Source organism: Eulemur rufifrons, chromosome 3 (genome assembly GCF_041146395.1).
Source record: "Eulemur rufifrons isolate Redbay chromosome 3, OSU_ERuf_1, whole genome shotgun sequence".
In the NCBI taxonomy this organism is placed as follows: domain Eukaryota; kingdom Metazoa; phylum Chordata; class Mammalia; order Primates; family Lemuridae; genus Eulemur; species Eulemur rufifrons.
Window position 1 is genome coordinate 49924460 of NC_090985.1, and position 15411 is coordinate 49939870.

The window sequence follows — 15411 nt, forward strand, 5'->3', positions numbered from 1 at the left end:
TGTAATATACAGGATTTAAAAGTGATATTTTGACATAAACATTGTATCTTACTGTGAATAATGACAATGAGCTTTAGTGTAACCAAAAGAACAAAAATATTATTTCTGTTTTATTAATATCACTAACCTTAATGAATTATAAATAATTTGCCCATCCACTTGGGTCAAGTCATTCAAGGATGAGGAAAAATACTTTCTATAATTTGCGAACAGCCAGCCTGGATTATAGAACTGTAATTTTTCTTAAAGGAGAGAACCTGTTTGTTCAAAGAATGCAATCTAGAAATGATGTTTTAGCCAACATAGGCACAGGTCTGCTATTTTATGCTGTTTGTTTTTCCACTGGAAATATTTTCATGAATTTTTTTGCCAATTTTTTGAATCAATTGTGGAATACTGTAGGTGTAATATCAAACAATATATATTATTTTATAATAATTTTGATTTGTAATAATTGAGATTTCTCATCCAGGCATTTTTAAAATGTCTCTGGACTAATAGTTTAATGTCTCCCTGACTTGTAATCTAACAAAAAACAATTCCAATGTGTTTATCTTTTTCTTCATGATTATTCTGTTTCAGAATCAGATCACTTTAAATATACATTTAATGAAATTATGAAAATATATGAATAGACTTTTTTACATTTTAGAAGTTATTTTATACATTCATTATTTCATACTGATAATTGCAATTTTAACCAACATCAAAAGATTATTAATAATATGTTGTTGGTAATAATAACACAATTATTCCTCATTTTTAGATTTTGAATTTGGTACCCTTCCTTTTTCTTTCATCTCTACATTATCCAACCTGTCTTTACTTGACAACTTGAAGCAATTTAAACAAAATAAATTTTAAAAATTTAAAAATGGATTTATAAATTCTGTAAGTTTTAACATATGCATCTAAGTGGTTAAAGAGAACCAGTTTGTATATTTTAATCAGATTCATGACCTGTGTTTTGAAAAAAGTCACAGAACTATTTCCAAACTCGTTGGTTACAATACTGACACTATATATAACCAAACAACCCAGCTCTTCAGTCTATCTAAAGGTCATTGAAAATAATTTTATATAAAACCAATAACTTATCAGTTACGGTATACTAGATAGAAGGTCGCCCTCTATTTGCCTTTCCCTAGATGTCAGGCAGCTTGCTATTTTGTAAGAGAATCTCTGACAAGCAGTAGCCATTATGTTGCCAAGAAAAAGTTGCATCCTAGAGGGATTAATTCCAGGGATGTCTCAGGAATACTGCCAGGAGAATAAAACATGTCACACCATATTGTCCTCAAAAAGGTTAAATTAGCACATATGCTTCCTCTAATGATATTTATTTATATTTTTTACACCCAGGTTATTTCAACAGCTGTGTCTAATCACTGTTAATGTAATTGCAGCTGTTACCTGCCCAACTCCTCCCCAGATCTCTAATGGAAGGCTGGAAGGAACAAATTTCGACTGGGGCTTTAGTATAAGCTACATCTGTTCTCCAGGCTATGAACTATCCTTTCCTGCTGTTTTGACCTGTGTAGGGAATGGTACCTGGAGTGGTGAAGTACCACAGTGCTTACGTAAGTATAATTTCCGTATTTAAAATTATTTTTTAAGTAACAGCTGTTACTTAAAATTTTCAAATTTTTCTAGAACAAATATGTGATTGTTAAGCTCTCTCCAATGCCTAATTAAAATTCAAAGAAAGCCAGTATTTACCAATGTAGCTACTTTTCATGTAATACAATTATTATATTCTTTCTGCTCAGACTCCAAATTTTAGCCTAACCTGCTTTGTTCATAAACTTTTATTACTTTTCAAAATTATTTTTCAAACTAAAGACCCTCTAAAATTAATTCTACTGCTGGAAAATTATTCTTATTTATGTCCAATTTGTCTTAGATGAATACTCTGTAATTTCCTTTCAAATCTCTTTCTGCAATAAATCCATGTCACTTCTACATGTTCATTCAAATCAAGTTCTTATTATGCCATTTGTCATAATAATGATTGTGATTATACATCTAAAGTTACCAGAGTAAACATAGAGATAAAAGATTATTATTTTTAATAGAGTTTAATAAACATACACACACATACACACACATCTCACACCAAATAATAAATCAGTGACAGATTTATCAAAAATGTAAATATAAAAGTTTTAAATATTAAGTGTCTAAATGACCTCAAGTTAAGAAAGAATTTCTTAAACAAGATGCAAAAAGTATAACCCATAAATTAAAAAGTTTAAAAAATCAGCTACAATTAAAATTTTAAAATTTCTTATTGTCAAAGACCAAGGACAAACGTGGACAATATAATCAATATGTGTTGAAAACAGTGGTAATATTTAGAATACATAAATATTTTCTAAAACAAAAAAGACAATACGATAACATGAGCAAAAGACGTGGACAGCTATTTCCTAACCAATATATTGAAAAAAAAATGTTATTATCAAGTATTGGTGAGGATGTGGAGCAATGTAAATTTCTATAGATTCTTGGGTGTGTAAATTCACACAACCATTTGCAAAGCTAGTTGTTATTATTATTTAGTAAAGTTAATGATGTGCAGAGTCTATTGCCCAGAAATTGTATTCCTAGGTATATGCCCTGCATAAAATTTTGTACATGTGCCTGAAGAGACATGTACAAGAATAATGATATCAGCATTGTTTTTAGTGGTAAAGTTAAACAATTTAGTGCTTACATATACATATATATTTGTACACATATATGTACACCATAGACATACATACCACACATAAATGTGGTAAAATTACCAAGAAATGTATGGAAATGAAAAACCTAGAATTCAGGATGAGACAAAGTATGTTATCCTGTGCTTGAGTAAAGGGGTACTATCTGGGTGGAGCTCACAAAGAATGGCAACAGTATTAGTAATTTTCAAAGTTGAGTGTCAGGTTCATAAATAGTCATTTAATAACTTACTGCAACTCATATTTTATATAAACATTATTTTGAATGAAAGAGATATTTTAGTATAAAATAAATATATGTTTAGTAGACATACTGTAGAATTATCATGACTAACTGGAAACAAATTATTAGGTGCACTTTGGCATAGTTTATTTGAAAAGCTTCCTATTAAGTGATGGCAAATACTGGGTGTACACACCACCATTTTACTGGCTCTCAGATCTCTCATAATACATTTTCTCCAGAGACATATTATTAACCAGTTAGATTGAGCATGAGAGATAAAACTAAATTATTATTACACTTGTGGTCTATTAGACTACAGTTCATGTAATATCCAAAGGAGTTCCTTTCAGGTATTGTAATACGGTTTTTAGAATAAGTCTGTTCCAGTGCCTCAATGTTGATGTCACACAAATTGGCCCTTAAAATTACGATCCATGGTAAGGATCATCTTAGAAAATACGAATGTGTTCTGAATGAGACTAGATATTCCATGGCTACTCCAGAATAGATAGGATCAAGGAGGTTTTACAAAGATGGGTTTATGGCAGGTTTGCTTGTTTGTTTGATATGACCAAAAAAAAAATATGATCAAGAAGTTGTCTTGATATGGTATTTTATTTCTGGTTCTATTAAAATACAAATAATAAAATATTTATTGACATTTGAATTAGAATAGCTATCCAAATATAATAAGGCTAACTTTGCCTCAACTTCTTTACATGTATCATGTCTACTACACATAACAGAGCTCCTGGGAAATATGTTTGGTCATGACATTTTCATAGATAATGATATTTGAGCTCAGAGAGGGAAATCAAATTGTAAGGACACAGTGTAACTTTGCCACCATTCAGGGAACCAGCTACATTGATATGTGGTCATGCAGCTAGTAAATGGCAGAGTATGAATTCAAGTTCAGAAAAGGTAGACTTACAGGGCAATGTTCTTGTCCATTGAGTAGACAAATTCATTAATTTTAGGGACTTTATAAAGAGGAGTGTTTTTTCTCTTTAATTTTGTTAAAGATATGTTCTTTCATCTTAGAGTTTGTCTTTGTGAACTGAAGCAATATAAAAATAAATGCTGTGTTATAAGCCTTTAAACCTGACATCAGTAGATTGTTTGGTTTACTACACGAAAATACACAGATAGAAAGCAGATGGAATGACACACAGACAGGGTGGTGGGGAATTGAAGAGTTTAGGTTGTTTAGTCTCCCCTCCTTTCTTTTCTTTGTTGAATAGGGATAAGATTCTGAGATGAATGACTTAGCAGAAATATGCAAGAGAAACACTTCAGAAACAAGTTATGAAATAAGTGATAGAAACAATCACTCAAGCTGAAATGTCATTCATGATGTTTACTGAGGAAATAGCTATTGAACTCAAAATGTGCTAGATATGACCAGATTCTTGGTCTTTAGGGTGTGATGATATACCTTATTCCCAGAAGTGCTTGAATGCCAAGTAGCACAGAGGTTTACAATACCCAAGAGATGGTGAAAATTAGAACACAATAAACCAATGGTTATTGTGTTAACTGTGTTACTTTACTCTGAACTTTTCCCCTCTATTTTGTTTAAATTTTTATTTAATGATTACTTTTAATTTTAACTGTTTCAAACATTTAGATAATGTTACTAAAAAGAGGTTTGAAAATTCAAGTTTATCCTAGAGTCTTGAATGTCAGGAAAGGTCTTTCTTTGAATAATGAGCCCAAGACTATGGTATTCTATAATTAAGATATGCATGCATCCCAGTAAGTTTGGGCATTCCTAGTTTATTCCTGTTGTCCTGGCAGGTATACAGTTTATTTAGAGTCCTCATTTCACTCTCAAAAGAGTCTTGGTTTGGATGATACATTTTATGGTCACCCAACCCATAACCTTCTTAAGACAATATTTATACTTAAAAGCATTTGGTGGTGGTTGTTTGTTTGCTTTAGAGGGAAATACAGCTTCAGATGCTAAATCAGCATATTTAAAAATTGAGTACATTTCAAAATGGTTCAATTTATAAATTATAAATCATGTATTTTTTACCCTAGTAAAAATATTAAAAGCCTTTGCTATAGGTACATTTGCCTGGGTTATCTACTCAACTTGAAACCATTTGGTCTCATTCCCCCATACACTTCTGCATGCTCACTTTGCCCCAGCCACACTGGCCTCCTTATCTTCCTCCAACTTGCTAGACATGCCCCAGCATAGGGCTTTGGCAATGCTGTTTATCCTCGCCAGAATGCTCTCCCTTGGGATATAACCATGGCTAAACACTTTATTTCCTCCAAATCTTTTCTCAGTGAGCAACACCTTTGTCACTTATTTAAAACTGCCTTCATCTCCTCCCCCCACCACACACACACACACATATAGTCTTGATATTCTTCCCCTGAACTATTTTTTCTCACAGGACCTACTGCCTGCCCACATATTACCTTCTCTTTAAAATTTATTTATTATGTTTATTGTTTGTTTGCTTCCCTCACAAATATAAAAACTCCACAAGAGCAGGAATCCTATTCTGTTTACTGTTATGTCCAAGTGTCCAAAACCACATAGAATGGTGTTTGTCTTTAGTAATTAATAAATATGTTGAACGGAATCATCTAATCAATTTGTTTAGAAATTCTGTCCAATTGATCTTGTCAGCAGTTGTAGGGCATTGAGATCCTTTAGTTTTGTATAGATTTGGACTCCGATGGCCTTTTCTCTTAAAAAATACCAACATTATTTTGAAGAGGAAGGCAGTAAAATACTGGGTTATGTGCTCCAAATGTTCAGAGTATAATAAAACAAATAACCATATTTTTAATATATATGTAAAATGGCATTGCAATCTGTAGAGTACAGTCTGGAATATTATGGGTGGGTTCTTTTTGACAGAGTTACTATGAATTACATGCCTTTTTGAAAGTATATTTCAACTTTGCAGCCTGTAATCACAAATATATGGTTTGAATCTGGTCAACATAAACCAACAAAAATATAAAAATGTCTGTATTTATTAAGGTAGTCTAGTAGGTGGAAAATATCTGAATCTAACTAATTATTTAAACATTATACTGATTTTTATTTGATATTTATGCATGTAGATATAAGCTAGAAAATACAAAATTTTTCATTGGAATAGATTATCGTGGATGATATGTCACTTTAGTGCAATATTGCAATTAGTTGTCACCATTTTTCTAAACTGTATACTCTACCAAATTCTAAATCTTTGCTATAAATGTCATTGTTTTCACTTTCAGCAAAGTTTTGTGGTGACCCTGGCATACCTGCCCAAGGAAAAAGAGAAGGCAAAAGCTTTATATATCAGTCTGAGGTTTCATTCAGCTGCAATTCTCCTTTCATATTAGTGGGATCCAGCACCAGAATATGTCAAGCAGATGGCACTTGGAGTGGTTCGTCACCTCACTGCATAGGTAATATTAATTAAAGGCTCATTATGCTCAGTAATTTTGGAATTAATAGGTAGCAGTGACATTTAATGGTTTTCTTTATCCAGTAATCTATAGTTGGCTAAATATGAAAAACAAATGTAACATATTGAAGCAATTAGAAGGCACTGAAAATGAATATTGGTAGAACATATGACATTATTTTTGGCATTTTAAGCTTCTAGAAGAAACACTTGAAATAATTTTGTTGTATATCAGTAAAATAAAAAAAGCTTTCAGATTAATGACATTATTAAGTATCAATATTTATTTAGATCTTATGGTTAATAAAGCATATTCATATGAAATGAGACTTGTTCCAAAAATATCCAGAAGGTCTACTGATTTCAAATTGACTGTAAGTACATTTCTGTAATCCTAAAATTAAATGCCATCTTTGGTAAACTAACCAAATAATTTTTCATACAAACAAACCAACTCAGAGATTATCTACCATTCTTTATACCTGAATCTCCTACAGGTGTCAGTGAAATCTAAATTACTAAGTCCTCTTTCTAGAAAAAAACTTCAGGGGAGTATTATACTGCCTGAAATCATAATTTAGCAAGATTCTTGAGCAAATGTTTTATGCATGTGTACTTCTTTCATATCCTTTATTTTTCCTTAACTTTGTAGCCACAGAGTTAGTTAGATGTCAAGTGCTTTTATTTTAGAAGAGTTTAAAGTTCAAGAATTGGCTATGAAATGTTGTCTACCCGAATTTCTTGCTTCCAAATCAGCAGTTTTCTATCAACGGAGAGATGCTATTAGATTTGCTTAAACCCCCGGCCATTTAAAACTGTTTTGTATGAGAGAAATATGATCATTATAAATTTTAAAGGAATATTATGCTTTTAATCTTCACTTTAGAACCCACCCGTACCTCGTGTGAAAACCCAGGCGTGCCACGACATGGATCTCAGAACAATACTTTCGGATTTCAAGTGGGTACTTTAAATAGATATTTCTATTTAGTATAACACTAGGACAAAATGCTTCTTTTGTTCATATGCATATAATCTTGTTGACACAAACAATAAAAAGTCATTTTGTATGCTTATATCTGCATTCATAAGCACATTAAAAAAAAGTAATGGACAAGAAAAGAGTGAAAGTAAAGAAAATTAGGAGAAGAAAAATATGCTTCAATAAAATAGCCTAACTGAACATAAAGGTAAAATAAAAGAGAAAGTGGAGATAGTAATGAACACAGGAAAATCCAAAAGAAGTATGTAGAGGACAGTAAGTAAGAATAAGTGAGGGAGGAAAGGAATAAACTCTACAAGAAGGGGGGATAGTGAGGAAAAGTAAAGATGAAAGAGGTTAAAGAAGGGACTTCTGAGACAAACAGCAAAAATATTAAAATGTGGTTCTTCAATAAGGCATTAATTGTATATAAGACTAAAAATTTATTTTAAACATTGACACTGATGTGGGAAATTTCTGGAAAATGACTATGAGATTTTATTATATAACACATAGTTGGATGTTATATTAGAATTCTTTAACATGCCCAATCATGTGTGGTTGACTTTCTCTCTTTTTCCAATTTAAAATTTAGGTAGAGATTCAGCTAGTTTTCTGTTACAGGGGTCCAAGGGGAGCCAAAGTGCATACTGATTCTGAAAGGAAATAGCCAATTTACACATTACCCAATTGCCTTGTGTTGCAGCATTTTCTAAATTGTGCTATTCTGTGTGAAATTCTGTGTGAACCTGAAGAACATCCATTTCTAAAAGAAGGGCTCATCTAAGGTGCCATATTTCTGTTGCTAAAAATAGTTTCCATTTATCTACAGTTCAGGCACAGTATGAACATTGATTTGATAGCATTTCCAATTCTTCTGGTTTCCCTCAGTCCTGTATAGATAATACAAAAGTGTAAAAACGAGTCTTGGTCTCTATTTTATCACTGTTTTTAGAGAACTTTAGATTCATTTATCTATAAATGTTTGTATCAATTGATCTAAATCCTGAAAAATGGACAACTAGCTACACAGCATTAGTCCTCATCATCATATAGACGAAGAAACTGAATGTGACTTGCTTTGATCACAGAGCAAGTTGATAACAGCATCCTGATAGAATACAGAATCTTAATGTTAGTGTCTGTGCACTAAATCAGGCTGATTTTCTGAAGAATATGAGTCTTTTCTAGTAAATATTTTTGAGATAATGGAAATGGAAATGATTGCGTTTAAAAGAGTCATCCAACAAAATGAATAGAATCATTAACTCTGCATTTTAATAATTCTATTGTAATCAATGAAAAATGTTATCATGAAGTTAACCTAATCTTGAATTTATATTATTTGGGCTAATAAACATCTATTAGATCATTATATTCTATCTGGATCAATATAAGTAGACTAGATTTCAAATATGATAATTAAAATAAAAAATTTACTGAGTCTTTTAAATTAGGGACATCAGCTCTTATACATGCATATGGCAGGTTTGCATGTATGTATGTACATACATACTAAATACGTTAAGTAAATATATATAAAGCCAACACAATAAAAAGTTATATAATTCTAACTAATACCAATTTATTGGTGGATTCCAGATGAATATGGTCTTCTATGCAAAAGGTATCTTTATCAGTTGAGAAAAAAATTCTTGCTTACAAATAACAGAAACTGTTTTGAGCCGTAAGCCTAAAGGCATTACAAATTACGTGCAGGCATGTCCAAGACCCCAAGTGAAGGAATCCAGGTGAGACCCATCAAACCCAGAATGTTGGCAGTGGACAGCAATACTCAGTCTTTTCTATTATTCTCTATTTTTCTGCCTCATATTTTCTCTCTGCGGATTGGCCATATGGCCAATTGTGCATCATTTCTATTTACACCTCAGCCACATACAGAAAGTGATTGTCTCAATCTCAATTCCAAATTTCCAGAGAAAGAATCAGAATGTCCCAACTTTTGTATTCATCACTCTTTGATAGGATGGCCAGTAGTGAGTTTTGAAGTAAAATCACAGCTGTGGAAAGCTCAGTTCTGGGAGGGGCAAAAGAGGATTATGAATTGCAGAAGCACTCAAATAATTTTCTTAGTTTTCTCTTTAATGTATTCATTTGTTTACTCTTTTTCTTTATAGATTTATATAGTAGATTTTTGAACACAAATATAGTTTATTAACATATAAAAATATATAACCTGTTGCTAGGGTTGGTGAAAACTCTATCATTGAAAAAAGATACTTAACATTTTTTTCTCTTCTTATTCAAAATATTATAAATTGGAATAACTTTGGCTAAAAAATAGATTGGTAGTGAAGGTAATAGCTGCCAAAATGATTGATAAGCATCTATATTAATTATGGAGTAAATTCCAAGCACATGTATACGTTAACTGTTGTATTGCTCTTTAAATTGAGCTCTGGGCAATGGAAGATACATTATTTGGATTTAGGGCTTGGTACATAAAGTTATTATAGATATGAAATGTTTTGAATCTGACTATTTAACCTCAAGATATTTAACCATAAGGTATTCGACCCTATCAAAATAACCATGGTGATAATGCGTGATTCCCTGTTGATATTAGTACCTATTACATTGAATGAGGCAAATATTTTACACAGTGTTATATTACCTTAAATGATGAGTATAATGACATGAATTATGAAAGAAAAAAACTCATAACTATTTATTTGTTCAATTAAAATCTTATTGTTTTTGAATACAAACTGAAAAAAAATTAAACTTTTCTTAAATCAGGAATCACAGGCCAAAGTTGATGCTTAGTCAATAAAAAACCCTTGTTTCTTAAGCATATGTGTTATCTCTTCATTTTTATGATTTTGCCTATCTACTTTAATTTTTTTAATCTTAATTTATCTTTGTCTTTTATTAGAAGCTACCTAAATTTTTCTTGGGTGAAATGTTTGGTATAAACACACAATAAAAAATATAAAAATTAGTTGTTTAAAAATATATTACAGTCTAGGTGCAGTGGCTCACACCTGTAAACCTAGCTCTTTGGGAAGCCTTGAGGTGGGAGGATCACTTGAAGCCAAGAGTTGGAGACTAGCCTGGGCAACATGGTGAGACCTCGACTCTATAAAAAAATTAAAAAGTTAGCCAGGTGTGGTGTCATGGGCCTGTAGTCCTAGCGACTCAGCAAGCTGAGGTGGGAGGATCACTTGAGCTTAGGAGGTTGAGCTATGATCAGGCCACTGCACTCCAGCCTGGGCAACAGAGCAAAACCCTGTCGCTAAAAAAAAACTAAAGGAAAATTTACAGAGGATGTATTTAATATATACATTTCTGAAACATTTTATATATATGAATATATATAAATATATATTTTGAAATTTCTGAAGAACCATGCTGATACAAATAGACGCAGTGATGAAAATTCTAGCAAGTCAAGAGTCATTTGCTATGAAATTTCACAGAGGAAAAGACAGATCTTATTGAGAATGTTCTAAATTTATGCAAAATGTGTACTAATCCTATGACTTACTATATAAATTTCATGATTTAGGAACTAAGATATAACATTTAAGAGGAGAATAAGAAGTTAAAGAAGATAAGTGGCATTTACTAATCAAACATCTTAAACTTCTATAATGCATCTGTATACAATATTTGGGTCAATTTAAAGTGATTTTTTACTGAAACATTGGCTGCAATTAAAACTTGATTGGATTATTTTTAATTCCTGATATAAGAAACTTTCACTATTAATTTTCATAATGTACATAGTTGGTTATGCAAATAGCACTTTTTATTAGTAAATATTGGTGGGAAAGTTGTACAGAAATTAATTTTTCCAATGACTTTTTTATGTTACTTATTTTTCTACAAATAAACGAATTATATTATGCATATGTTAAAAGTTATTCAGAGTCAGGAGGATCTATCATGGCAAACTGGGAAAGGATAGAGAGCTATGACTGAACTAAATCTTTTAGTATTTGAGCTAGGAAAAGAAAGTTGGGAGAGTCATTCCATGCACAAAGAAAACCATGAAAATATGCATACGTTTAGAGAATATAAAACTTAAATATTATTTGAGCACAAGTTGAGTAAAAGTAAGTGTTTAAAGAGGCTAGAAAGATGGCCAATGGTCAGGTAATGGAGGCCTTTATCTGCCATATTAGTAACTTTATCTTAATGGGTGATGAACCAATAAAACATTAGGAAGGATAATAAGGTCAAACTTCTTGTTGCATAGAAAACTTTTGACTTCAGTGTAGAAAATAAATTTAATTGGATCAAGGCTGGAGAAATAGAGACAAGTTAGAAGATTCTTTTAATTGTCTATGACAGTAGTTCTCAAAGTGTGGTCCCTGACCAGCAGCAGCAGTATCACTTGCTCATTGGGATCTTGGTGGAAATACAGATTCTTGGACCTACTCCAGATCGATCAGGTCAAAAACTCGGGACAGGGGCTCAGCTATCTGTGTTTTAGTAAAATCCTTCTGATGATACAATGTCTTCTAAAGTGAGACCCAAAGCCTGTGCAAAACAGGATATATAAGTGGGGAAAGAAAAAACAGGATGGTTTGAGAAAGATTTAAAAGGTAAAATTATCAGCATTTGGTGGTGAGCTGAATGAAGGAAAGATGTATTGGTGAAAAGTGGCACTTTTAACTGGGATCTAATCTAAGGTAGGACTGCTGGACTGATAGAAGTGGTGTATTTTGTAGAACTTGTTTGACTGAAGAACAAAATTGCAAACTGTATAAAACCAGTCACATAATCTAGGCCATGTTAGAAAGTCAAAATCTATACCACCATTTCATACAACTTCACAGAGTATGTGAATGGCAAGCTCTGGAGCACAATTCAAGGAAGTTCCTTTATACTGAATGCAATGTGAAGGATGCCCCCTGGAGTAGATCAATGTAGTAGCCCTGGACAAAATGGGGCATCATGGAAGACACAGCACAATATAACAGGAAGAATAAAGGTTGCCAGAGAATAAATTTTGGAATTGAATGTTTTCAGTATAGCACAGTTCCGGGTAATAATGACAATGTGAGAAATGATAGAATTTAGCATTTTAACATCCAAATGGAACCGTGGTATCAAATTATGTCATCTTAGGCTTAGCTTCATGTTGCTTTAGCAGGTGGGAGTAGGATTAAAGGCAAGGCAGAAAACAAGGAGTGAGTGATAAATTCTAAGACTGAGATTGAACACTCAGACTCCAATTGCTGATGAAGTCTGAAGTAGCAGACCCTCCATATCCCTTATCTTGTCCTCCACCTCTAATCATTTAATAAATCTTGTTGATTTTTCCTTGTACTATATTTTGAAGAAATGACATTTCCCCCGCCCCCCCCAAGCTTACTGCCACAAGTTAGTCTAGCTTTTAACCACTGAAATTTAAAATGGTAGTGCCAGACTCATAATTAGAATTAACCACTCTTCATTCTTTCAAATACCATAGCCTCCATTTGAAACCCTTTAGAAACTGACTCTTATGTCTCCAGCTTAGTCATTATAGCTAGAATTTATTTAAATCATATGTGCCATCCCAGGTTGGAGTGGATTTTATATCCTATTTCAATAAATCCTTAGAACAGATCTCAAGACAAATAATAATATTATCCTTATTTATAGATGAGAAATTAAGTCTCAAAGAAAAGATACCACTCATTCAAGTAAGATCAGATCAAGAATACTCTGAGATCTGTTTTCTTATTTACTGTGTCCCCGCTTTACCCTCCCCCTACCCCCAATTTCCCTGCTCACTTTGTGAACTATCCACGCCAAGCAATCAAATATGCTCCGTTTTCCCCTAAAACATATGATGTATATTTTAACATCCAGACATTTTCTCATCATGTTCTTATCTTTTCTACTTTGGAAAAGTCATTCTCAAACTTTAGTGTTCATTAAAATCACCTGAGGGCTTGTTAAACCAAATTGTTGATCCCTGCCCTAAGAGTTTCTGGTTCAGGGAGTCTGCAGTAAGGCCTCAGAATGTACATTTCTAACAAGTTCCTAGGTGATGTTAATGTTACCAGCCTGAACACCACACATTGAGAGCCATCATCATGTATATTATCTAAATTCTACATTGTTAAAAGTTTAGTGCAAAATGTATGTCTTCTGTTGTATATTTCTGTTACCACCACAACCTTCAGTAATCACTTTAGTCTCTAATTTTATATTGTGTTTACTGTCTTCAATATTCATTTTCCTCTTCTGTTAATTACATTTATTTCCATCTCTATTTTTATCAGTCATTATTTATTTATCTTTATCTAACTCTGTCTTTCTTGTATTCATATGCAGTTTATTGGCCTTTTAATATCTTATATATTTTCTTCAAATCCTCATGGAAAAAAGTTTAGCATCTATGTATACACTGGGTACCAAACTATTTGATGATGATATGTAGACAAAGAGATCTAGGTTTGTTTTTTTTTTTATTTGGTCTTGAATTTTTTCCCAGTTTTATTTTAAACCAGATTTCAATTTCTTTTCCTTCCAACTCTGCCATACAGAATTTCATTTGACAGCATTTTCTCACCCAGGTTTTTTTTTTTTTTTTTTTTCTATTTTTTGCTATATCTGAAGTTGCATTGGGACATTTCATTTTTCTTTTTAATTTTTTATAGGTAGGAAGTGTCGTCCAATTCCATTGCAAAAAGGGACACCTTCTCCAAGGGTCTACAACACGCACTTGCCTCCCTGACCTTACATGGAGTGGAATTCAGCCTGAATGCATACGTAAGTACTGTGGGTAAGAATATTATTGTGGGTAAGAATTTATATGCATTTTTTTTCTTTCAAGCATGCAAATAAATTTATATCTATACAACATATGTATCCAATTGATTTTTAGATTATTATAAAACATATTTTATGTATGTAATTTTATTACTACATCATAAATCCATGCCTGGGAAGCACTCTTTCTAAAAAAGACAGAAGGCATGAGGCACAATTTTGTTCTTTTTATAAAGCTCTTAGGATGTTTAGTTTGGCCACCTGGGTGATGATTAGTTTTTAGTTTCATAGATCTACATCCGATCAATCTTAAGTGCTCTGAGATATAGAAGGCTCCAATCTAATGACTCTTAATTATTTAAAATCACTTGTGAAAATATTCTTCTGAATATTTTCTGAGGAAAACTAGAAACATCTACAAAATAAAATATGGATGGATACATTGACCAAAAATTTGAAAACTATTTCAGGATTTCCTATGGCCTATAAATATTCACTGATGCTAAGTTGAGAACACTTGCTGTATAGATTAAATAAGAGCAAAGCCCAAGGTTGCTAAATGGTCTCTCCTGTCCTACAATTAGACATAAATGTCAGCTGGTCAGCTACCTGTCTCTTCTTTCACACCAGTTCCCTCTTTTTATCTTTTCTCCCGTCTTTTTAATTCGGAGTCTCTTTGTGAAAAAAGTAAAGAGTAAGCTGAAATGGAAACACTCATCCGGAAGGTATCTAGCTTTTAGGATTTGCTTAAGCCCAAACAAGCCCTATGAATTTTCTCTAGCCCTGTTCAGAACTACCTACGTGACCAAGGGGACTCTAAGACCCAGCAGCTTACTTAAAAGCAGCAGAACACTCCACTGAGTTGTCATGTTACATGCTTGGTTGGCTCGTAATACTTAAATACAGCAAATTCCTTAAAGGAGAATTCCTCAGAACATGCCCTGTAGAATAGCTGTGTGGGCCGTTCAAGGTAGAGAATTCGAAGTGAAAGGAAACATGGAGAAAAGGAGACAGAAAAATGAATAAAATGATACTTCTATCATATGGACCCAAACATGGCCAGAAAATTCTATATGTAAAAAAATTATTAAAATGTACTTTTATTGGAAAGTGTTACTATCAGAGCAATGTAATGAGCTGTGGCTGTATTTAACCTTAGAAAATTGATTTTTAATGTAAAATCAACATAATAAATTTAAAATCATAAAATAATACTTCCAAAATTGATGTAGAAAACCTGAGCTTAACAAACTTTAAGAAGTATCTTACTGCAGGATTTTACAAATCCCTTAAAATACTTATGTTCATTGTGACTCTTTA

At 32.4% G+C, this 15411-nt stretch overlaps 1 protein-coding gene across 3 annotated transcripts in view; it reads left to right on the plus strand.

Moving 5' to 3' along the window:
* Window positions 1-15411, plus strand: part of CSMD3 (CUB and Sushi multiple domains 3) — a 1111380-nt gene that overhangs the window by 1076499 nt on the left and 19470 nt on the right. For all 3 annotated transcript variants that reach the window (XM_069466068.1, XM_069466069.1, XM_069466070.1), the window contains 4 exons: window positions 1407-1580; window positions 6205-6378; window positions 7264-7337; window positions 13980-14091. In XM_069466068.1, coding sequence (XP_069322169.1) covers window positions 1407-1580; window positions 6205-6378; window positions 7264-7337; window positions 13980-14091 — 534 coding nt within the window. The remainder of the gene's footprint in view (window positions 1-1406; window positions 1581-6204; window positions 6379-7263; window positions 7338-13979; window positions 14092-15411) is intronic.